At 43.7% G+C, this 23,956-nt stretch overlaps 2 protein-coding genes across 2 annotated transcripts in view; one reads left to right on the top strand and one right to left on the bottom strand.

Moving 5' to 3' along the window:
• The first annotated feature begins 13,207 nt into the window (after positions 1-13,207).
• Positions 13,208-17,159, top strand: MPEG1 (macrophage expressed 1). Its single transcript, XM_015114089.3, has one exon. The coding sequence runs from the start codon at positions 13,261-13,263 to the stop codon at positions 15,409-15,411; it is 2,151 nt and encodes a 716-aa protein (XP_014969575.1). The 5' UTR covers positions 13,208-13,260; the 3' UTR covers positions 15,412-17,159.
• Positions 17,160-18,056: 897 nt separating this feature from the next.
• Positions 18,057-23,956, bottom strand: part of DTX4 (deltex E3 ubiquitin ligase 4) — a 36,027-nt gene continuing 30,127 nt past the window's right edge. The window contains exon 9 of the mRNA XM_001088765.5: positions 18,057-21,541. Coding sequence (XP_001088765.2) covers positions 21,308-21,541 — 234 coding nt within the window. The 3' untranslated portion in view covers positions 18,057-21,307. The remainder of the gene's footprint in view (positions 21,542-23,956) is intronic.

The raw sequence follows: 23,956 nt of genomic DNA on the forward strand, positions 1-23,956 counted from the left end.
TGATCCACAAAATGACCCCAACCCCCACCCCCATGGAACATCCTGAGGGATCTTATAAAAGAGAAATTGTATCATTTTACTCTCCTGAATAAAACCTTTTATTAACTGCTGAAGTCCCCAATTCTTATTATACACAATGTACGATCAAATCCACTCCTTTACCTGTCTTTCCAGTCTCTGCTCAAACCACAGCCACCTCTGTAATCTGTAGTCATCCTAGACTTCCCATCATTATCTCCATTCTCTCTCAGTATGTCTCAATCTCTGTCTCCCCATCTGTGATATGGTTTGGATATATGTCTTTTCCAAATCTCCCTTTGAAATGGGATTCCCAACGTTGGAGGTAGGGAGGTAGGGCCTGGTGGGTGGTGATTGGATCATGGGGGCGAATCCCTCATGAATAGAAGGGCACCATCCCCTTGGCGATAAGTGAGTTCTCGCCCAGTTAGTTCACCTGACAGCTGGTTGTTTGAAAGAGTTTGGGACATCCACCTTCTCTCTCTCTTGCTCCCACTCTAGCCGTGCGATGTGTGATGCACCTGCTCCCCCTTTGCATTCTGCCGTGATTCCTGAGGCCTCTCCAGGAGCAGATGCTGGTGCCATGCTTTGTGTAAAGCCTGCAGAACTCTGAGCCAATGAAACCTATTTTCTTTACATATTACCAAGCCTCAAATGTTCCTTTACATGAATGCAAAATGGCCTAAAACACTCAGTCTGTCTCTGTGTCTCTCTCTGCCTTTCTGTCTGTCTATCTCTCTGTCTCTATTTCTGACTCACTCTATCTCTGTCTCCGTGTCTCTATCCGTGGTCTCTCTGTTTCCTTTTTCCCTCTCTGTTTCTGTTTCTCTGTCTCCATGTCTATCTCTTTGTCTTTCTGTTTCTGTATATATCTCTGTCTCTATCTCTATATATCTGTCTACTTCTGTCTCTGTCTCTGTCATTCTCTCTCTGTTCTTCTATGTCTCTATGACAAAGATAGTCTCTGACTCTGTTTTTGTCTCTTCTTTCTCTGTCTCTCTCTCTTTGTGTCTGTTTCTGTTCCTCTCTGTATCTCTGTCTGTCTCTCTCTCACTCCGTTTCTCTGTCTCTGTCTCCATGTGTGGCTCTCTTTGTCGCTGAATCTCCATCTCCCTCTCCATCTGTCTTGGAGGGCCATGCTGATCCCCAGGGTCACATTGAGGTCCCTGCTATGTTCTCTCAGCACCTTGAACCTCCCTTTCGCATAGTGCATCCTGCTCAATGTCTGTCCTTGAATGACTCTAATCTTCATGGCAAAGCAAGTGGTGCCTGACTCAGTATTTGCTCAACAAATTTGGGGAGGAGTACCTTATTAATTTGACTGTACCTCACAACGTTTTTAGAGCTATCCGTGATCTCCTAGTGACTAGTCTACCCACTCTCCTCTGTTTACAAGCAAATAACTGGAGCTCCCAGTGGGGAAATAATTGGCTAATGTCTCACAGCTGGTTAATGAAAGCACTCTTCTGGCCCAGCAATCTTTCCACTTATCACACAACAGCTGGGTGTTGCTTGTTGACAACTTACCCAACAGGAGGTGAAAGGTTCTAGAAGGAAGAATGCAGTATGGTCTAAAAACCCTTGCTCCACTCTTTGGCGACTCTGATTTCCTGTTTTCAAGGAAATCATGCTACTTCAGCTCTATCCCATGAATCTTATAGCTTGGGAAATTTCTTCTCATCATACTTATTATGCCTTAAATGGAAGAAACCATAAGAGAATATATCGACTGGCAGTTTTCCAATTGTGTTCCGGGGATCCCAGGCCTGCTCTGAGAGGTGAGGAGGAAGTGAACCTCTGGGCTTTGGCACCCTGCTTCCTACTCAACCGAGGGAGCTCCTCTTTTATATGTATTATATTTTTGATTTCCATGTAAGCTTACATGGGAAAAGAAAGGCTCTATGGCTGAATAATGCTTATAATCCACAAATTTAATATAATCCTCTAATTTTGTAAATGAGAAAATGAAAGCCCAGAGAAAGGAAGCAATTTGCTAGATGGTGGCAGAGCTAGGATTCACGCCGACTGCTCCTGACTCCTCATGTCCTGACCATAACCTTGCCTCTCTATGAAAAATTCCTTCGTATTATCTTACCCATCATGAAAGTACAGGAGAAGAACATTGCAGAGATCTGGCTCTTGTTAACATCCCACTGCCAGTGAAGTTAGTCTCCAGACCTTTCTCCACCCCAAGACCTCAGCTCTCTCTGTCTTTTTCTCTCTCCACTTCACTGATGCAATCACCAGCTGCTCTTTTGCCCTCTCCCGACTCTTAGGAAAAGTTCTGTTTTCATCACTTGAAGAAATAGCAGTTCTTCATCTTTATTCTAGCGGTTCAGGGAGAGGGAAGGCAGATTACATCTGCAGCCTGAGCTCTCCCTATGGAAAGAAAGTTGTTACCTCCGGAAAGAAAGGGTTTTAGACTTCTGTGAAAGTATTATTTTATTCAGGGCAGGGGTGTGACAGCAGGAAGATTTGTTTCCCACAGCCCTGAAACCATAATACCTGCATGGCCACCTGTTATATCTATGAAAAAGTTAACCATTACAAAATAATTGTAACAAAAGGGAATTTGGCTGGGTGAGCTGACTCATGGAAACCCTGCCCTGCATATACTCAGGTAGGGACACATTTCTTCAAACACAAAGATTCAAGCTCAAAACCAAGAAAGGGAAATATCTGAAGGCCAAAAAGAGAGAACTCAAAATCAGAGCAGTAAGTGGGAGCTGAAGCCCTGAGGCTAAGGAGCTTGCTGGGCCTTATGTAGACTTAATGGCAGAGTCTTGGGGCTTTAAGCGCTGTGGGTGGGGATCTAGGCTGCTGGTCCTGTGTACAATGTTCAAGGGGGTGATGGAACTGTTTTGGGAGTCAAGAAGGCCTATGACCACATAGGTGTGACATTTTTGTTCACATTGATCCCAAACCAAGAAATTATCATAAATGCTGGTTCAGCATAAGACCTCATATACTCAGCATATTCAGTATAAGTTTATTCAGTATATTGAGTCTAAGGCCTCATATACTGGTAGAGTAGGCCTCAGTAGAGGCAAAGTTAAAACCATCTTGGAGGGACAGTTCCATAAACCAGAGCAAACCAGCCTCCACAGCAAACAACCCCAGTGGAAATGGAGCTCAAGACTCAGAAATTACAAACAACACAAGGAAGCAAGTCACAAAGGGGAAGTATCAACAGAAACAAAATAGGAAAATTTCCACACCATGACCTGGATTCAACAAGATATTCTTTTTTTTTTTTTTCTGAGAAAAACATCATGGTCATAATTTTTAGTTGAAGAGGTTTGTTATCACTGGATTGCAGAATCATAGACCATGTGTCATTCAGATGCTGGAAAGAATCTCAACAAGCTTTTTTCTATTTTACAGATGGGGAAACAGAGACTCAGAGAGGGGAAGTGACTTGTCTAAAGTCACCCTTAGGTTAGTGGGAGAAAGAGGAATAGAATCAAAGTTGCCAGGTTTCTAGCCCTGTGCTACTTTTTTCTGTCCCATGAGGCCCTGATTTCTCAAGGTAAAAATTAAAAATCTAGCTTCAAGAGAGGACCAGTAGAAAAGAGGGACAGAAAGACCTACCCAGGATCCAGGAAAAGTTGGAGTGAGGACCCTAGTTCTAATTAGCAAAGCTCCTATTTGGCTCTCTAATAACTAGAAACTTTAAATAAATGCCTTGTGTCTTGTATTTGTGTTATACTGACCTGGTTCTCTTTCCTAGCTTTCCCGTACTTAGTCCTTCTCCTGCTGTTGGCATAATGAAAGTGTTATTACAATTGGGGCAAGTCTGGTTCTGTGATAGTTCCTCCTTCCTTTCCAATCTCTGTCTTCTATATCTATGTAGGAGGGTTAGGAACAGGCAGAGGGGTAAGACCAGGTACCTGTAGGCCAGCCTCACTAGCTGCAGGCAAAGATGGGAAGCAAGGTGGGTATGGAACTGGCTATGGGTTCAGCCGTGCAGGACCACAGCCTCGAAGACCAGATCAGATGTAAATAAGGCCAAAGCTTTTGGCATAGAGGAGCACTGTCTTTAGGCTTTGTAATTAATTCATTATATAAGACGTCAGGTTTACACCATCCCCACCATCCCAGGTTTACCAAGGATATAACTTCAGACCAGAAAATCAATTCTTTTATAGTAAGAAACACAAACATAGTACAAACTAGACCCAGGGTAACTGTTCAAAAATATTGAAGTAAATTGAAACAAAAACTTCATAATAATGTTACTTAAGCTTGAGTATTCTATCTCAATGAGTCATGGCCTGCTTTTCCAGGGAAATGTTTGAGAAAAACTGTCGGATTTGTCTGTTTTATTCACGTCTTTATTCATTCAATATAAGCAAACTATGTACCAAACACTGCTACATTCCAAGAAGAGAATGATAAACCAATGACACAGTCCTCTGCCATTGAAGAGCTTACATTCACTCGAGGAGAGACCCAAACAAAAAGTCAATTGAAATACACAGTAATAATGCAAGAGGTGCTATTGGAGCACGTAAGAGGAAGATTCTGGTATTATTTAATGCCCTATCATTTAATAACACTTTACTGGGAGTTGCAATCCAAGGGCAGCAAATGTGAGGGAGCAAGGGAGATAAGGTAGAGAAGGAGAGGAAGCAAATCTAAAGGGGTATTTTACTGAGGTGACTGCAGCTCAGTGAAAAACACAGGTGGTTAATATCTTTAACCAGACCATATGTAACCACCAGGGCTCGGGACAATCCACTGGAGGAAGAAAGGAGAGGATCTCTTTTCTCTCCTGTATCTCAGCTCTAATTCATCAATGTTCACTGCCCTATGGAATTAAGTCCTCTTAACTTCTGGGCTGTGCAGCACCTCTGGCCAGCCACTGGAGAAGCCAGATGCCACACACAATGACTTGGTGCTTCATTGGAGTTCAGACATGATGAGACGAACCAGAGTCTCTTGGAGGTCCTTCATATATAGGGTCTTCAGATAAAGTACTGGATGCTCAGTTAAAATTGAATTTTTGATAAACAATGGATAAGTTTTTTATTCCCCAAGTATTGCATGAGACATTTTTATACTAAAAAACATATTCATTGTTTATGTGAAATTCAAATTTAGTTGGGTGTCCTGAATTTGTATTTGTTAAATCTAGCAGCCCTACTCTTGCTGGACTTGCAAAGGAACCACTGGGGAGGGGGAGACTATACCAGAGCCCAGGCCTCTTCCTGGGAGAGAGGCAAGTGGTTTTGGAGGTGAGGGGATGGAGGACAACCTGGGAGTCTACACAGAGGGAGTAGCCAAGGGCTTGGGAAGCTGGTGCTGCTGATGGAATCTAGGGAGACACATAAATCATTATCTTGCAACATAGGGCTATGGATTCAACAGTGGCTTCTAGGAAGAAATCATGTTTAAACTGAAATAGGAGGGCAAGCAAAAATTAGCCTGGAGAATTTAGGACATAGCCCAATCTAGATAAACAGCATGCACTGCCCAGGCTCTAGAGAGAGCACTTCAGGTTTGAGTCACTGCCCCCACCCATTTTTTTTTTGCCTGCCCCTCAAAAGATAGCTCTTCAATTGAGGTTGCCTCTACAACCCTTCCTAATGCTCACTGCAAAATTTTCTTACATATTAAATTGTCTCTAAGTTTGTAAATATTTCCCACTTATCTTAGGTTGAAATTGAGGAAAGCCTCATGGCTCTCCCAGGAAATTGGGCATCTCCTGCCTCACAGTTATCATGTAGGGCAGGACTCTTCTGGGTCATATAGGACCTCTTCAGAAAAAAATCCCCACATTGAGGGATTGTGGAAATATTGAAATATTTTCTTCTTGAAAGTTAACTGGTGCTTCTTCAAGCACATTAATTGCCCTATTCATCTTGATCTCTGACCTGAAAACCACTGAAATTCTCCACAATCCAGTAACAAAAAAAAAATAATTGACCCAACAGGAGGCTTCTGGGACCCTTGCATTGTGGTCCTCATTCATTCCAATTAATCAGTAAACAAGATAAATACAGTCACATTCTCACAGGACCTCTTGGCTCATGGTCATCTAAAGCTACCATCTTCTTTTGCTTGGATATGATGTACAGCATCACTGCCAAGACAGCCACAGCATAGAAGAAGAATGCGATCAGCCACCAGAAGATCAAACAGACCATTTGGGATCAGTTGAAGCAGGAGTGTTTTAAGATCAGAACTGTCTTCACAGGAGCTGTGAAGCCCTCAAGCTCTGGATGCCTCCAAGCAGAGGTTGGATGACCCCTTTGTCAGACTTTCTTGGAGGATGTTAAATCATTGGCTGGGAGGACAGGTCCTTTTCCATTATGGGATTCTATAATTCTATCATTCTAAATTGAGGGTCAGTAAACTACAGACTATAGACCAAATCCAGCCTCGACTTATTTTTTAAAAGATTTATTGGAACACACTCATGGTCATTCATTTTCCTATCACCTACTTTTGTACTACAGTGGCAGGGTTAGATAGTTACCAGAGAGATCATTTGATTGCGAAGCCTAGAATATTTACTAGCTTCTCATTTATAGAAAAAAGTTTGGCAACCCCATTGTAAAGCACTCCTAAAATGAATTTTTTGATAAAGCAACCAATCACTTCTCATTTATCAATGCCATTAATCCAGATGGCATTGCAATTAGATTGCTTTTCTTAAAGAGATTCATACCTTTGTTTAGGACATTAGTAAACAATAGTCAGGTGGTCTCTCTGAGTCAATATGACTTCTCATACTGTCAAATCCATAACTGGGGAGGAAAGTCAAGCTTCTGAGAGGCTCTAACATGCCTTTCCTCCAACTCCCATCCTGAAGACTGTACAGCAAGAAGAGTTGAGAGCTGATATACATTGAGCTCCTGCCTGGACCATGTTGAGATTTACAGGGATGATTGCAGTCAATCCTCTTAGCAACTTCATCTACTGTATAGAGGAAGCTCCTATTGTTTGTGTTTCACAGTTGAGAAGATGAAGGCTTGGAGAAACTCCAGAACTTGCACAAAATCATCTGTTGAGCCAGAATGTTGCCTGTATTTCAATTCTGAAACCTCTATTTGCCATCTATATTTGTCAGTCTAGCAGTTGAGATATTTGAGTGACTAGCAAAGCAAGAACAAAGTTTAGGGACTGAATAGGCTCACAATCCAGGCTTTGCTCTTAATCTCATATTAAGATTACCAATAAATAGAAGAGCCAACTGGAACATTTCAATAGAGGACCTAAAGCTCCAAATTCTATATAATTCTGTGATAGAAGAATCACCTCACTTAAATTGCTTGTTTCCACCTTAACTTATTCATGGTTATTTCAGGCAGAAAGAAAAATGGTGGCAATTTTACTTTGCTTCTTCTCAAAGTTTATCTGAATATCCCAGCATAAAGGAAGAAAAGATTGAATGTGAGACTGGTTTTATGTTACCTAATAATGAAACAAATTTAGAAATATGAAGTCTGACAGCAGTTAATCCAGACAGACTGAATGCAACTCCATCACTGCTTTTATTCACATCTTCCTTAAGAAGGAAGTTACATGAGAGGGAAGAAGTGGAGACTGAGAAATGAGGACATAAGAGAAATTTCACTGTGTTTTCAGTCCTGTGTGTGCAAAGCTCTTCATACTAAATTGTTTTCAGCTGAAGGATAATGCAAGAGGTACTTTTTATGTTAGGCTAATGTTATTTGGAAGCCTGAAAGCAGATGAGCAGGGGAAGTGAGTTGGTCCTAATGCTCAATCATTGTAGAGCATAGCTTGGAGGAGAGATGGAGAGGAAATAATGGCTCTCAGGGCTTATTCTGTCTCCTAGACTCTTCAAATGACCAATAACAGATGCTCAAGGAGTATTTATTTAATGAATTGATGAATTGGGCTTCACTAGAATGTCCTAGAGAACTGTATTGAGAATGATGTTGAGGCAGCCTTAGGGCTCAGTGGAAATCAAGGGTATGACAGCTCAGTGATGTCTGCCATGAATGTCTGCCATGGAATAGGAGTGTGGAAGTCTACAGGCTAAAAAGGCTAAGCTTTTGCCACATCAGGGTGTCCTTCTTATTTTTCTTTTCTTTTATCTTTTTCTCTTCTTGTCTCTTCTTTCTCTTTTTCTTTTTTTCTTTCTTTCTTTTCTTTTCTTTTTTCTTCCTCCTTCCCTCTCTCCCTCCCTTCCTTCCTTCCTTCCTTCCTTCCTTCCTTCCTTCCTTCCTTCCTTCCTTCTTCCTTCCTTCTTGCTTTCTTGCTTTTTTTTTTTCCAGTGTCTCACTATGTTAGCCAGGCTGGCTTGAACTCCTGGGCTCAAGGGATCCTCCTGCTTCAGCTTCTTGAATAGCTGAGACTATAGGCTCACACCCTCAAACCAGCTCCTCTTTAGTCCAGTGGAAGTACCACTCTGACATGTGTCCTCCAAATCTAAATTTGCAAATACTAAAGAGGAAAAAAAAAGAGCAGAAAGGGAATAACTGAAGATGAGAAAATGGATCAAGGAAAATGGAAGAGAGAGGAAGAAAAAGAGTGCTAATAGAGAACAGAAATGAAATGGCTTAGGCCATCAAATTCTGGCCTAGCTTTTAATGGGAATATGCAACATTTCACATGGGCCTTCTGTTTTCACCCTCCAGATTACACGGAGTCATGAAATCACTATGTTCTTAGTTTTGTGGTCAGTACCCAAATGACCCTGGTGGAAAGAGCCTCTGAGGGGAAGAAGCTGACAATGCAACTCTTAAAACATCAGGTTAGGAATCAGTTGTTCAGAAGGAAAATACTGCCACTTTGTTCACTGAGACTTTCCATAACAAAGTTCACTCCAAAGTCTATAAAAGCCATAGTTCTCCGATCTACTTAGTGATTATTTAACTATCAGTTTTCACACTGGTCTCCTAGATTCCTGCTGAAAGGGAATTGTCCCAGCAAACGCAACTAGACTTTCCTCCCCATTTGAGATCACAGGTGAAATGCGGAAGTAGCAAACACCTGGACTAGTTCCAAGCCCACACAGGAGTGAACCTCAGACATGAATCATGCCTTTGGCTCTGGACGAGATGGTGTCAGAAGATTGCACGGGATCAAACAGAGAAAGAAAGCAGATGTGGGACTTCCTTCTTGCCTCGTTTTGGAGGAAGTGAAATCGCCTTTCAGCAATGCAGATGCAAAGGTTTTTGTGGACAAGATGCCTCTTTTAGAGATCAAAGATCAGTGTTAGCCACAGGCCATTACTCCTCAAGTGTGGCCATCTGGGGAGGTTATGTGACTGCATGTGCATTCTAGCAGAAGAAAAAGCAAAGGAAATTTCTGGTGAACAGAATAAACCAGAAAATGTGTGGGTAAAACGCACTGGTCACCACTTCCTCATATGTGACTGTTATGAGCAATTCTACTGCTCCTGGTATGTAAAATTAAGTTAAGCCAAATTTCCCATCATTTGCACTTCTCCTTTCACTGTTTCCCAGAGAATTGGAAAGAGAACTTCCTTGAGCACAGCAGTCACAGAATCCATAGGCTTTGGGTCATTTCAGGCATATGAAAATTCCAGAAATAATTTTTTTTTGACAGTCTCACTCTGTTCCGCAGGCTGGAGTGCAGTGGTGCGATCTCAGCTCACTGCAACCTCAGCCTCTTGGGTTCAAGCAATTCTCCTCTCTCAGCCTCCCGAGTAGCTGGGATTACAGGTATGTGCCATCACCACATCTGGCTAATTTTTTTTTTTTTTTTGTATTTTTAGTAAAGGTGTGGTTTCTCCATGTTAGCCAGGCTGGTCTTGAACTCCCAACCTCACCATCTACCTCGGATTTCCAAAGTGCTAGGATTACAGGTATGAGCCACCCTGCCTGGCCTGTTTCTTTTCTTTCCTTTTTTTTTTTTTTTTTTTTTTTTTTTTTTAACATGGTGTGCATTGGTTATTTTCCTGAGCACAAAAGTGATGATTACCCAACACCCATCATTGTTGGGTACTTAATAGGCTCTGAATACAAATTTCTCAAGTTAATAAATACATGTTCATTGTTGAAAACTCTAAAAACACAGAAAAGAGGAAAAAATTAAAATAATTTAGAAAAACCTCCCAACCAGATGTAATTACTGTCTATGCATTGGCATACATCCCTCTAGTTATGTACATAGTTGGGGTCATGCTGAATGTTTTTCTTTTTTTTCATAACATTATTGTCAGAGGTATTTGAACAAGAATAACTCCATCTCGAATAAGGGCTGGGTAAAAGAAGGCTGAGACCTGCTGGGCTGAATTCCCAGAGAGTTAGGTATTCTAAGTCATGGGACGAGATAGAAGGTTGCAGAAGATACAGATACAGATGACAAAGAGCTGGCTGATAAAACAGCATGCAGTAAAGAAGGCAGCCAAAACCCACCAAAACTAAGATGGCGACAAGAGTGAACTCTGGTCATCCTCATTGTTCATTATATGCTAATTATAGCACATTCGCATGCTAAAAGATATTTCCACCAGTGCCGCCATGACTGCCAATTTCCCGAAGTTACCCTGTATAGTCTAAAAAGGAGAGGAACCCTCAGTTCTGAGAATTGCCCAACTCTTTCCCAGAAAACTCATGATTAATTCACCCCTTGTTTAGCATATAATCAAGAAATAACAATAAGTATCCTTAGTCAAGCAGCACATGCTTCTGCTCTGCCTATGCAGTAGCCATTCTTTTGTTTCTTTACTTCTCTAATAAACTTACTTCCACTTTACTCTGTGGACTTGCCCTGAATTCCTTCTTGTACAAAGTCCAAGAACTCTGTCTTGAGGTCTGCATTGGAAACCCTTTCCAGTAACATTATGGCATAAGCATTTCTCATGTTATTAAAATTGTTTTAAATAATTGTGATGGCTACAAAATATTTTGTCTTATGGGTACAATGTAATTTTACCCTTGTTGGACCTTTCCGCTATTTTCAATTTTTTTTTCCTATGATAAAATGAAGACAATAGCTGTAGAAGAAATAAAAAATAAAGTGACTGGACGTCTGGAGACACAGGGACACCTGAATATAGAATTGTCTGTATCAACCTTGTTTGTATTCTCATTTCAGGAGAGTGAGCTCTCAACAGGGTCTACTAAAGAGAAAGGAGAGGGTAACAAATTGTCAGCTTGTCTCCAAAGCAGTGTGAGAGTATTCTAATTTTGATGAACCATTCTAGAAATAGTTTTAAGAGAAGTATGTAGGTATTTCAACAGACTCATTGGAAGTACTCAAGGGCATTCAACTCTCACTTTTCTAATTCTGGGATCATGCTGCTGAGGTATACATTTATAGCTAACTGATTTATAAATTAACTAGAACATCCTGTGCAAAGATTTGGCTCTCTAGTCAAATATAGACTGGGCACTGGTTCATAAATTAATCCCTCTTGGGTGGCTGGTGTCAGTTTCCAGAAGCATGTTAACTGTGGCACAAATAGACCCAGAATGGCCAGGTGTGGTGGTGCATGACTGCAGTCCCAGATTCCTGGGAGGCTGATGTGGGAGGATTGCTTGAATCCATGAGTTCTGGGCTGTAGTGTCCTATGCCAGTTGGTTGTCTGCACTAAGTTCAGAATCAATATGGTGACCTCCTTGGAGCAAATCACCAGTTGCCTAAGGAGGGGTAAACGGGTCCAGGTTGGAAACGGAGCAGGTCAAAATTCCCATGCTGATTAGTCGTGGGACCACGTCTGTGAATAGCTACTGCACTCAACCCTGGGCAATAAGCAAGACCCTGTCTTGGAAAAAAAAAAAATAGACCCAGAATGCAGTATTTCTAGATTTACAGAACACCATCATGGTTTTGATAATAACTGGTGAAGCCCAGCCTGGGAAGGAAGGTAACTAGCCTCATTCTTTCTAAAAACACTTCTTAGCTGCATTAATAACCAACAGAGAAATTCAATTCCTTGGAACCTTCCTTCAGGATGCATACAGGTGATGGTGTAGTGATACCTGTGAATTGCAACATGACTTTTTCAGTCTCAGTATTGTATCTAATTCATGGTATAATCTTGGGAATGTTAAGGATGCGATTGGGAGCTTCATTAAGTCCTCTGGATTCCCTGGCTACCACTAAGCATACTAAGACACAGCCTAATTATCCCAAAGAATTAACAGAGTTGGGTTTCAACCAAACCTGGCACATTGTTTTAAATTATGGGCTCTAATAGAGTTGGCATTGGAACTTGAAAAGAAGCTCATGTAATTATATTCTTCTAATGATCTAGCAGATGAATTGTTGCTTTTAGAAAAAATATTGGATAATGAGGAGCCACATTCTTTTTTATGCACCTAAACTAATTACACACACTTAGCAATGGAATGAAAAATTAAAGGTATAACAGGTACCAACTTCATGTAAAATGCACACACGCAGAGGATATATAAATGTGTGTACACATACACATGTGTTCCTTGGCCCCTGCCTGCTGTTGGCAAATCAAAATATAGATTATAGTGCAGTTTTGTCTTGAACATTTCTATCTGAATGAAAACAACACACTGTAGGGGTTCCTTGCCCTCATTCTGAATGCTTAGGACAATGCAAATTGGGGTTTCCCAGCATATTGCAACCGAATCCTCTTCAGGCCCCGTCAGCTCTGCTCCAGACAATGCCATCCCCTAACACAGAACTGTTATGGTTCATAACAGTGAAACCCACAGGACAAGTGCCCAAGAGTTCACTCCTTTCTTTTGTGGAAACAGCCTCTGGCAAAGAGGAACCCCAGGGTTGGCCTTGACTAACAGCTTGCACAGGTATGGTGGAGCCAGGGTGTTTCACTCAGGGTGGTGTGGTCATTTGCCTCTGCATATACAGTAAAAGGAAACTGGTATTGGAGTTCCAAGAGACAGCAGTCAAGAAAAATATGAAACCTCAAGTCTAAGAGAGTGAGCAAAAAGCAAAGCCAAACTTTCTGGCGGAGGAAGCAGTAGGGTGTGGGGTCAAGATTTTTTTTGTAAGTGCACGCCCCTGCAGCAGAGTAACCAGTCAGGGCTGGGGGAAAATTAGGATAGTTAACTGTTAGGCATGTAGCGCTGTGTTTGCATGTTCAGTATGGAATAAATTCTTCAAAGAAGTGACTGTCTTTAGTATTTCAACCAACTCTCGTTTCCCCATTTTGTAAGAAATTAACTTAAAGAGGAACTGGTAGCTTTTAGAGAACTGATGAGTTTTCTGCTTCATCATCTACTTTTGTTTTCTCCATTTTAGGTTGCCCAAAGCTTGCTGGCCGCTGTGTAGGGCTGGCGAGTGGCCGGGGCTGTCTGAGCCATGAACAGCTTCAGGGCCACCATCCTCTTCTGGGCAGTGGCAGCATGGGCTACATCAGGCAAGCCTTTGGGACAGACAGATGAAGCTGGAGTTCAAAAATGCAAAAATGCCTTGAAACTGCCTGTCCTGGAAGTCCTACCTGGAGGGGGCTGGGACAATCTGCGTAATGTGGACATGGGACGGGTTATGGAATTGACTTACACCAACTGCAGGACAACTGAGGATGGACAGTATATCACCCCTGATGAAATCTTCACCATTCCCCAGAAACAGAGCAACCTGGAGATGAACTCAGAAATCCTGGAATCTTGGGCGAATTACCAGAGCAGCACCTCCTACTCCATCAACACAGATCTCTCTCTTTTTTCCAAAGTCAATGGCAAGTTTTCCACTGAGTTCCAGAGGATGAAAACCCTCCAAGTGAAGGACCAAGCTATAACTACCCGAGTTCAGGTAAGAAACCTCGTCTACACAGTCAAAATCAACCCAACTGTAGCACTAAGCTCAGGTTTCAGGAAGGAGCTCCTTGACATCTCTGACCGTCTAGAGAACAACCAGACGAGGATGGCCACCTACCTGGCAGAACTCCTGGTCCTCAACTATGGCACCCATGTCATCACCAGTGTGGACGCTGGGGCTGCTCTTATTCAGGAGGACCACATCAAGACCTCCTTTCTCCAAGACAGCCAGAGTAGTCGTAGTGCCGTGACCGCCTCTGCTGGACTTGCCTTCCAAAACACCGTGAACTTCAAACTTGAGGAAAACTATACGTTGCAGAATGTCCTCACCAAGAGCTACCTCTCAAACCGAACCAACTCCAGGGTGCAGAGCATCGGAGGGATTCCTTTTTACCCAGGCATCACCCTCCAGGTCTGGCAGCAGGGTATCACCAACCACCTGGTGGCCATCGACCGCTCTGGCCTGCCACTGCATTTCTTCGTCAACCCCAACATGCTGCCTGACTTGCCAGGCCCCCTGGTGAGGAAGGTGTCAAAGACGGTGGAAACTGCTGTGAAGCGCTATTACACATTCAACACCTACCCTGGCTGCACCGATCTCAATTCTCCCAACTTCAATTTTCAGGCCAACACGGATGATGGCTCCTGCGAGGGGAAAATGACCAACTTCTCTCTGGGTGGGGTTTATCAGGAATGCACTCAGCTCTCAGGGAGTAGGGATGTCCTCCTCTGCCAAAAGTTGGAGCAGAAGAATCCACTCACTGGTGATTTCTCTTGCCCCTCTGGCTACTCCCCGGTGCACTTGCTATCCCAGATCCACGAGGAGGGTTACAACCACCTGGAGTGTCATCGAAAGTGCACTCTCCTCGTTTTCTGCAAGACCGTGTGTGAAGATGTGTTCCAGGTGGCAAAGGCTGAATTCAGGGCTTTTTGGTGTGTGGCCAGTAGCCAAGTACCTGAGAACTCAGGATTGCTTTTCGGAGGCCTCTTCAGCAGCAAGAGCATAAACCCCATGACAAATGCGCAGTCATGCCCAGCCGGCTACTTTCCCCTGAGACTCTTTGAAAACCTCAAGGTATGTGTTTCTCAGGACTATGAGTTGGGAAGCAGGTTTGCGGTCCCCTTTGGTGGGTTCTTTAGCTGCGCAGTTGGGAACCCCCTGGTAGATCCTGCTATATCCAGAGATTTAGAGGCACCTTCCCTGAAAAAGTGCCCTGGGGGCTTCAGCCAGCACCTAGCCCTCATTAGCGACGGATGCCAAGTGTCCTACTGCGTCAAATCCGGGCTTTTTACAGGAGGGTCCCTGCCCCCTGCCAGGCTCCCACCTTTCACCCGGCCACCCCTCATGAGTCAGGCTGCCACCAATACTGTCGTAGTGACCAATTCTGAGAATGCGAGATCCTGGATTAAAGACTCCCAGACCCACCAGTGGAGGCTGGGAGAGCCGGTAGAGCTGCGGAGGGCCATGAATGTCATCCATGGGGATGGTGGTGGTCTGTCAGGAGGGGCTGCAGCTGGGGTCACAGTGGGGGTCACCACCATTCTGGCTCTTGCTATCACCCTGGCCATCTACGGCACCCGGAAGTTCAAGAAGAAAGCATATCAGGAAATTGGGGAAAGGCAGAGTTTGGTTCCAGGCACTGCAGCAACTGGAGACACACCTCACGAAGAGCAGGGGCAGAGTCCAGCTTAAATCTCTCCCCGAAAATGGTTTCTCTCATCTCCAGTGTGGTCACTGCTGACCACTCTGTTTTCCTAAACATTGAAATGGCATGTGCAACCAAAAGTAGGTATATTTGTGACTTCTTGTTTAAGTCTCTGGGACAGAAAATTCACACTGTTACATGGATAAGGGTGGGATTGGGGAGAGGGAACAGTTGGGAGTAGAAGCAAAAGCCATTCTGGGACTAAAATAGGAAGCAGATGCCGTTTCCCAGTGTGTGTCCCTGTCTTCACCTAAATGCATTTGTGTAAAAATAGAGGAGGGAGAATGCTAACATTTGGATTTGGAAGCCATGAATTTACTCTGAAGTTTGCAGTTGTTTCCAATTTGTGAGCTCTAAGAGTTTCTGCCTGTAACAACTACCCTCCCTTTATTTTGATTTTTTAAAAGCTGTCTGAATTTCACACTCTTAGAGCCCAGAAGAGTCCCGAAAAGACACAAGTCTTGCTTGGTTACTGCTTTTTAACTGTGAGGGCTCTATGTTGACAGACTGTTATCTACTCGGAGCCACCTCAAACATCTGAAAAGAAAGATGTTGCCTGTGCCGATTCCACTTTTTCCAGCTGCCCCTTGATGAACACTCCCTTACACCAGACCACTCTTGGACTTCTGACTTGTGTCATCAAGTCCTCAGAAAATATTTTAACTTGTAAACTATTAGTGGGTCAAAGAGGAAGGGATGATTTGGAGACAAGGAGTAATGAAAGATGGGTAAAAACTGAAAAAATTCCGGTGCTGAGTACTACCGCTTCATCTTCCACGGATGGTCATGACCTTTCCTGTCCTTCTGTTACATGAACACACACACACACACACACACACATGAACGCACACACACATACACACACACACATGCACCCCACATTTCAATAATTCTGCATTGTTCTAGGTCCTTACCTTTCTTGTCCATTATATGAACACACACACACACACAAACACCCCACATTTCAATAAGTCTGCATTGTTCCAGGTCCTTACTATTCCTGTCCTCCTGTTATATGAACACACACACACACACACACACACACACACACACACACACACACACTCCACATTTCAGTAAGTCTGCATTGTTCTGGGGGTAAAACAGGCAAGAAATTAAAGTAAGACCACATTTAAGTATTACTCTGTAGAATCAAAACAGAGTAGTTAACACCAATTATGCAAGCTACTTTTTTTTCCAGCAGAAAGGGAGCTGACATGATCAAATCCATGTTTTCAAATGAACTGAAAAAGTCATCCAGCACCACTTGTAACCCATTTATTTCAGTTCCAGGCTGAGAGCCCTGGGGCATCTAGCAGAATGCATAATTGTCATCTGGCAATAGTTGGGACTTTGCTCAATTTTAATACCAATCTCTCCTGATTGCAATTACCTCCACTACTTTCATGATCCCCTACAATATTTTTTAAAATAATACATTTATTCACTGAATCAAATGTCATTAATGAGTTATCTTCTGTGGAGGATGACTGTTCTCTTTGTTAATGTTCACAATCAAAATCTTGGGCTGAGAAGAGGCCCTTCACCAACGGGTTTGAAGCATCACAGCGTGTGGGAAGGTGGGAACCAGGATCCCCATTCATTTCCAACTGAGACACAGAGAAGTGAGTCACAGAATTTGAGCCCTGCTCTCTTGACTGCCCAGCCAGGGACACTGATTTCTTTAATGTCTTCACTTAATCCTGCCTCTTAAGCATTAAAACATTCTCCTAAACCTCTGAGTGTTTTGTGGGTTCTGGGTGTTTTGTACATTTTAGCCAAGTTAACCACTTGTCTGCAAATACTGACTTTCCTATGAATTCTTTGAAGATTATTGAGTCAGAAAGGAAAAATATAGCCCCAAATTCCCAGGCTTTTAATGCGCTAACCGTGTATTGAAATAAGAAGTTCCTTACAAACCTATATTCCTACCAACAAGATTGCACATAAATATACATTAAAATATGTACTAAGGAACTCTCTGTCCAACAGCTCATGCATGTGAAGTTAGAACATGGGAGTCTGCCGGTTGCATTCATCAAATCATTTTGCAGAGTCAGATTCCAAATGCAAGAGCTCGCAGGCTCTGCCTTCCAAGTCCTGGGTTCCTAACTGGTGGTCTTAGGCTGGGGTCTGTGGGGAGACCAACCCTGGCTTTCAAGAAAACCTCATCCCATGGACTATCAGAAATAGACACAGATTTGGGTGACAAAGGTGGCTCTGCATTTGCATTTTATTTTTGTGTTCTTGTCAGTTTGGGGATGATTAATATCAAACATTTATTTGAGAAACAACAGCCTGTAAACCATTTAAACACATACTATATTGTAGTCAGGCAAAGGGACCTTTAAAAGTGAATATTCGTGATTTCAAAAGTGTTTTTTTCTCCCACACGTTCACTTACTCATTTTCCCGGCCGTGTGATCTGTTCCTTTAGTCTCACGAAGAGTCTAGCCAGGTCAAACGTGTGGGTGGGTAATATGTGGAAAATTTGTTTTTAAGTGGTGGGGGAGGGGCTTCCCCCATCAAGTGGAAGGGCTTGTGGTTGCTTACAGACTCAGGGAGGTAACCCAAATCCCTCACAGATAGGTGCACTAATCTACAAAAAGCAGAAGGCCAACAACAGCAACAATTTTGTGGTTGTTCATTTGCCATTTATTGTTCTGCACAGACACCTCATGAGCACCAGGTGGCGATGTCCTCTCACAGAGCAACACCAAAGACTTCAAAAACACTCCAGTTACAAACAGAACAATTCACTTAGGACATTCACCTGCCTCTCCCAGAACCCCCAATCTAATGCCGGGGACCACAGAGAAGGAAATGGGTCAGGCGTCCTTTCTTGTACCACATGAGCCTTCCCCCAGTTTTCTCATGCATACAACAGTGCAATACCAAGATGAGTACTTTTGACCAAGTATAAAACCACAGAGACGACCCAATTTTACAAAAATGGAAAGAGAATGAAAACACAAAGGCACACGCAGCCACAAATACACACTTAACCTTTTAGGGGATGAGCATCCGATGAGGTTTGTCTCCAATCCAATTTGTCATCCCAGGAGACTCTGGAAGGGAGAAACTTGGCTGCTGGCGCTAAGAGCATGAAAGGGAAGGCATGGAATCCCCTACTTGGGCCAGGAGAACACAGCAGGGCTTCTGGTGGGAAAACACTTTGTGTTAAGGTAGTGGATGCACAGGGCTCGGCTGGCAGGGTTCTCGCTGAAATCTAGACTGCACCTTACCAGGTTGGCACAAGAGAAAGGGCAGAGGAATGCTCCCTGCCTTGCCTGGCACAGTGTTAGAAAGGAAATTCAAGATCCCTACTGCCCAGAAAGCCACACAAGAACAGCACGAGAATGAGGTAGCCCCTACTGGGCATCTGCAGAGAGGACAAGAAATTGGGCACAGACATAATCAAAAGCCCAGGGGAAAAGGCTTGAAGGTGTGAAGACGACCTCTCCAAGTGGTATTGCCACATGCACAGCGGCTCCCTTTCCATCCTGAGTCCTCTTCCTTCTCCTCCTGGCCACCCCTTCCCGACCTATACCTTGTTCTCCCTGACGTGGGGAAACGGATCTCTCCCCACTGCCTAATTCCATTGTGAAAGTCTGTCTTCTTTTCTTCCCCACCTCCGACTGCCTCATCGTGTCTTTCTTCCCAAGAGCCCTCAGCCTATTTCTGCACCCTTGCAGCCAAGAAGCTCAGCAGATACTTGACCAGTGTGCTGAAGGCAGAGACGGCATGAGGCTCTCCAGGTAATCTCTGGCACATGGTAACTCGACAAAGGGCATGGGTGTGACGTTAAACACCGCAGGGATGTCTCTTCCATTTAGTTCAGGGGTTTCCTTCCTGACTCTGGCAGGAAATTGCCCTGTGGTGCAGTAAGCTCGGGACCAGTCTCCTGGTCTGCTGGTGAGATATAATGGCTGCCTGCTGACAGGAGACACGGGGACAAGGAGGGCAGAACAATTCCTCCCATCAGAGCTCCCTCTGGTGGAGCTGATCAACATCCCTTGTAGCCATTTGGAAAGAGAGCAAAGGCTCAGCACCAGCACATCCACAGAACTGGGTGACAGGCAAGTGAATCGACTATCCACACCCACGTCAAAATGGCTGGAGCCCTAACAGCAAGCAGCTATGGGGCTGGCTTTTATGAAAGCCTGGCCTCCGGTTCCCATCGAAGTACCATTTTTGAAGGTTTTCTTGTTTCCATTTTTCTAGCATCAAAAACCTTCCAAATATTATGAAATATATATGCATATATATATATACGTCAAACCCCCAAAACATGAGGTATATAAATACAAATTAGTATCCAGAGGAACTTCCCCCAAACACATAGTTCAAAGAACCCACTTTCAAAGGGGGAATTCGGTTTCCCTTCTTGATCCCCCCTTTTCTCCTCCCTGGCCCCCAATTCATTCCTTACTGGGAGCCAAAGGCAATAAGAATGTTGGGGAGGAGACAGGGTCTTGGGACACAACCAAGATGCAGATTGGACCAGACCATACCGTGGTCCCAACCCCATTAGGAATGAGCTAAAGAGGTTCTCTCCCTGCTCTAAGTCAATCTATAATAGATGAAGGAGATGAGGGACCCAGCAGCTCTGGGCTCTGATGAGCAAATTTGCATGGAAACAGATTGAAGCCTTTATAGAAACAAGACTGGATGGAGATGACCTCTGCTCCAATCTCGAAAAGAAATATAAAAGGATGAGTCCAACCCTCACCTCATTGCATCTCCCCAGGCACAGTTCTGTCTCCATTGGGGTTTCAGTTCTCTGTGGGATAGGTTGGCAACAGGTGAGGAACATCAAAGGACCACAGCCTGGCTGTTGGAGCCCCATCAGAACTGGGGTTTGGCATCTTGCAAAACAGAGTGCAGGGACATGACGGGCCTTCCCATCAAGCTGGCCCAGCGATGCACACACGCCCCCTCCCCCACCCCACACACACACGCATGCACAGACACAGAGGGCACAGAGCCCAGCATGGGCTCCACTCACAGTGACTTGATGAAACTCATGGAATCTTTGAGCTGGTCTAGAATGAGTTGGGAAGAAGGCTGTGGGCTCCTCTCCCTGAGGACAGTTCAGATGCTCAATGGGATGCAGGCTCTGGTTTGATCAGAGAGGGGCTAGAAACAGCATCATGGGATGCCACCCCGAAGAGGAACCCCAGAGTCCATCCATCCACATGAGAGAACCAGATGCCTCTTTGGACAGGTCAGAGCTGTGAGGAGGAGAGGAGGGCCCAGAGAAGCCAAGGACTGTGATGAGAGCGGAATGTGCTCCCAGAGGCTTTTCCTTCTCTGACCCTCTTGGGAAGGAGTGCTTCCTCGCTCTACACCAAGGCATCCGTTTCTGATGTCACAGCAGTTTAGTGTTTTACCCCTTTGCCCCCCCAACCTTGCACAGTGAGAGCTCCCTGGCTCCAGCAGAGGGATAATAGCAGAAACTCCACTCTCAAAGCAGAGTGGAAGTAGCAAGAAGCCGGCTGAGGCAAGAAACCCCGGCTTCCCAAAGCCAGGGTATGGAGTGCCCAGGCACTGCCCATACCCCAGGTGTGTTGACCATGCCCCTACTTGGGAGGTGGGGTAGGGAGGGGATTCTTGACTACCCAGCACCAAAAACTCCATGGGAACAGACCCAGGGTGGCCCTCATCCCCTCTCCCTTTGTGTTGGATAAGGTTTATGAATGATGTCGCTATATTCAGTCTGGCTCCCGCTGTGGTTGGGAGGGATGAGGGGTGGACACAGGGCAGGAGGGGAGGATAGAAAGTTGAGAGGGCAGGACACCAACTTCTTCTACATTGACTCACTCTCCTCACTTCCTGTCCTGCAGTCCCCACGGCCCCTCCCACCTCAAAGCTTTTCTGGCCTCAGTCCTTCTCCTGGGCAGTGCTGTCCTCAGAGATGCCCTGGGCAGCCAGTTCAGCCAGCACATTATCCAGGTAATTGGCATCTGGGTAGCCATGGCCAGTGAGATTAGAGCCAAACTCTGTCTTGTGGTGGACCTCATTCCAGATGACAGTATCTGACTCCCCCGTGGTGCTGGAGGTGCCAATGGCAAAAATGAGGCGGCGATCCCAGGCCACGAGCAGCAGCTTCAGAACCTAGAGGGACAAAAGTGGGTTATGAAAAGCAGACATTAATTGGCAGTCAAAGACTATCCCTTGGATGGTAGAGAATCTTCCCAAGGGCCCCATCCCTTACTGCATCATGATACCCTAAGCGCCCAGGGGAAAGAAAGAGATTTGGACTTGGAGTTTGGAAGCTACAGGCTGAGTCCCGGCTCTGTCACTGAATAACTGTGTGACCTTGGAGAAGTTATAGCACCTCTTTGAACATTAATTTTCTTATTTATGAAATGGCAATGGTACAATCTGCCTCTAAATATTGTGAACATCTTACTGGACACTACATGAAAAGTATTTTCACACCAGTGCCTACAACGCGCTAATTGATAAATGTTATCTGCCAACGTAACAGCTGCATTTTCAAAGATAGGATCTAGGAGTTGAAGGCACTTATGATCTGAGAACTTCTGAAGCTCTGCCCTTCATTACCACCACCACTACCTCAATGTAGTATTAATTTACCCAAAGCTGAAGTTGTATGATATTTCTCTAGTGACATCTTGGAGCACTTTGACTTTCTTGAGGTGAGAAAACTGAGGCTCAAAGAAAGTTTTGGGGCTTGCAGAATGTTCTAAATCAGTTAAATTTAAAAAATGTTTGTTGAGCAAGACCAATGCCTAATGCCCTGTTCCAGGCCTTCGTCAGAGTAGTGTCCAGCATGAAGGAAAAGCATCCAATGAAAATGTCTTGGGTTCAAAACTGAACTACTGTAAACATGGTATGGGCTGGAGGAGAGGAAACCATAATAGTATTAGTAATAAAAGCAGACATTAGAAATATGAGCTGCTATTTCCTGAGTGTTTACTTTCTAAGTGCTGGACATTGGGACATGTAATTGTTACATATAATCAGATGATATAGGTATGGCCATGTGCCACACATATGACATTTTGGTCAATGACTGAACACATATGCAATGGTGATCTCACAAGATTACAATAGAGCTGAGGAATTCCTACTGCCCTAGTACTTACTATACTGTACTTTTAATCATTATTGTAGAGTGCACTCCTACTTATTTACAAAAAGAAAAGCTAACTGTAAAACAGCCTCAGGCAGTTTCTTCAGGAGGTATTCCAGAAGAAGGCATTGTTATCATAAGAGATGACAGTTCCATTCCTGTTACCGTCCCCAAGGCCTTCCAGCAGGCTAAGATATGGAGGTGGAAGACAGTGATGCTGCTGATTCTGCCCTGAGTAGCTCAAGGCTAATGCTTATGATCATGTGTTCATTTTAAAAAAAAAGTTTCAAAAGTAAAAAAAAATTAAAGTTTTAAAAATAAAAAAGCTTATAGAATAAGGATGAAATATTTTTCTACAGCTGTACAACGTGTTTGTGTTTTAAGCTGTGTTGTTACAAACAAGTCAAAAGTTAAAAAAAGTAAAAGGTTTTTAAATGGAGAAGTCACAGTAAGCTAAGGTTAGTTTATTATTGAAGAAAGTAGTTGTATATAAATTTAGTGTCATTTAAGTGTACAGTGTTTATAAAGTCTTTAGTAGTGAACGGCAATGTCCTAGGTCTTCATATTCACTCATGGATTCAGCCAAAACTACTTCCAGTCCTGCAAGTCCCATTCATGGTAAGTGCCCTATACAGATATAGCACTTTTATCTTTTATACTGTATTTTTACTATAAGTCTTCAATGTTCAGATTCACAAATACTTGCCATTATACAACTACCTATGGTATTCAATAAAATAACATGGTGTACAGGTCTGTAGCCTAGGAGCAATAGGCTATACCATATTGCCTAGCTGTGTAATAGGCTATTCCATCTAGTTTTGTGTGAGTACACTCTATGATGTTTGTATGATGATGAAGCTGTCTAATAATAATGATATCCATGCCATTAAATGACAGAAAACTGGACTCTCATTATCCCTCTCAAGGAAACAGAGGCTCAAAAGGTAAAAGACTTGCCTTGGTCTTATAGCTAGTAAGCGGTTGGGGGCAGTGGTTAAGGGATTGATTTCAGGACTGCCTGACTCCATAGCCCATGGACTGAATCACCACTCTGTTGACTCTCAGATGGGAATCAGTCTAGAATTCATGGAGGAGGTTGCTTCTGAGCTGAGTAGTAAAGGAAGGGAAGGATTTGGGGTATATTAATAGAGAAGGATGTGCAGACCTAGTAAACAAATATAAACCTAAGGCATGGATAAATTACAATTGCTGTCACTGTGCTGTGCATTTTACAAATGATATTTTCATTTACTTTTTCCAACATCCTGTCCATACAGATGGAAATTATCACCACTGTTTTACAGATTAGGAAACCGAGACTTTAAGACATGAAGCCAACCAGTTCTCACAGCTAGTAAATGGCAGAAATGGGACTTGAACCCAGGCTGGTCTGGCTCCAAAGCCCATCCTCTAATTATACCTCAATC

This window comes from Macaca mulatta, chromosome 14 (genome assembly GCF_049350105.2).
Source record: "Macaca mulatta isolate MMU2019108-1 chromosome 14, T2T-MMU8v2.0, whole genome shotgun sequence".
Classification (NCBI taxonomy): domain Eukaryota; kingdom Metazoa; phylum Chordata; class Mammalia; order Primates; family Cercopithecidae; genus Macaca; species Macaca mulatta.

What these genes read in the sequence shown, in the direction of transcription:
- MPEG1 (XM_015114089.3), top strand. Translation starts at nt 13,261, where the DNA reads ATGAACAGCTTCAGGGCCACCATCCTCTTCTGGGCAGTGGCAGCATGG.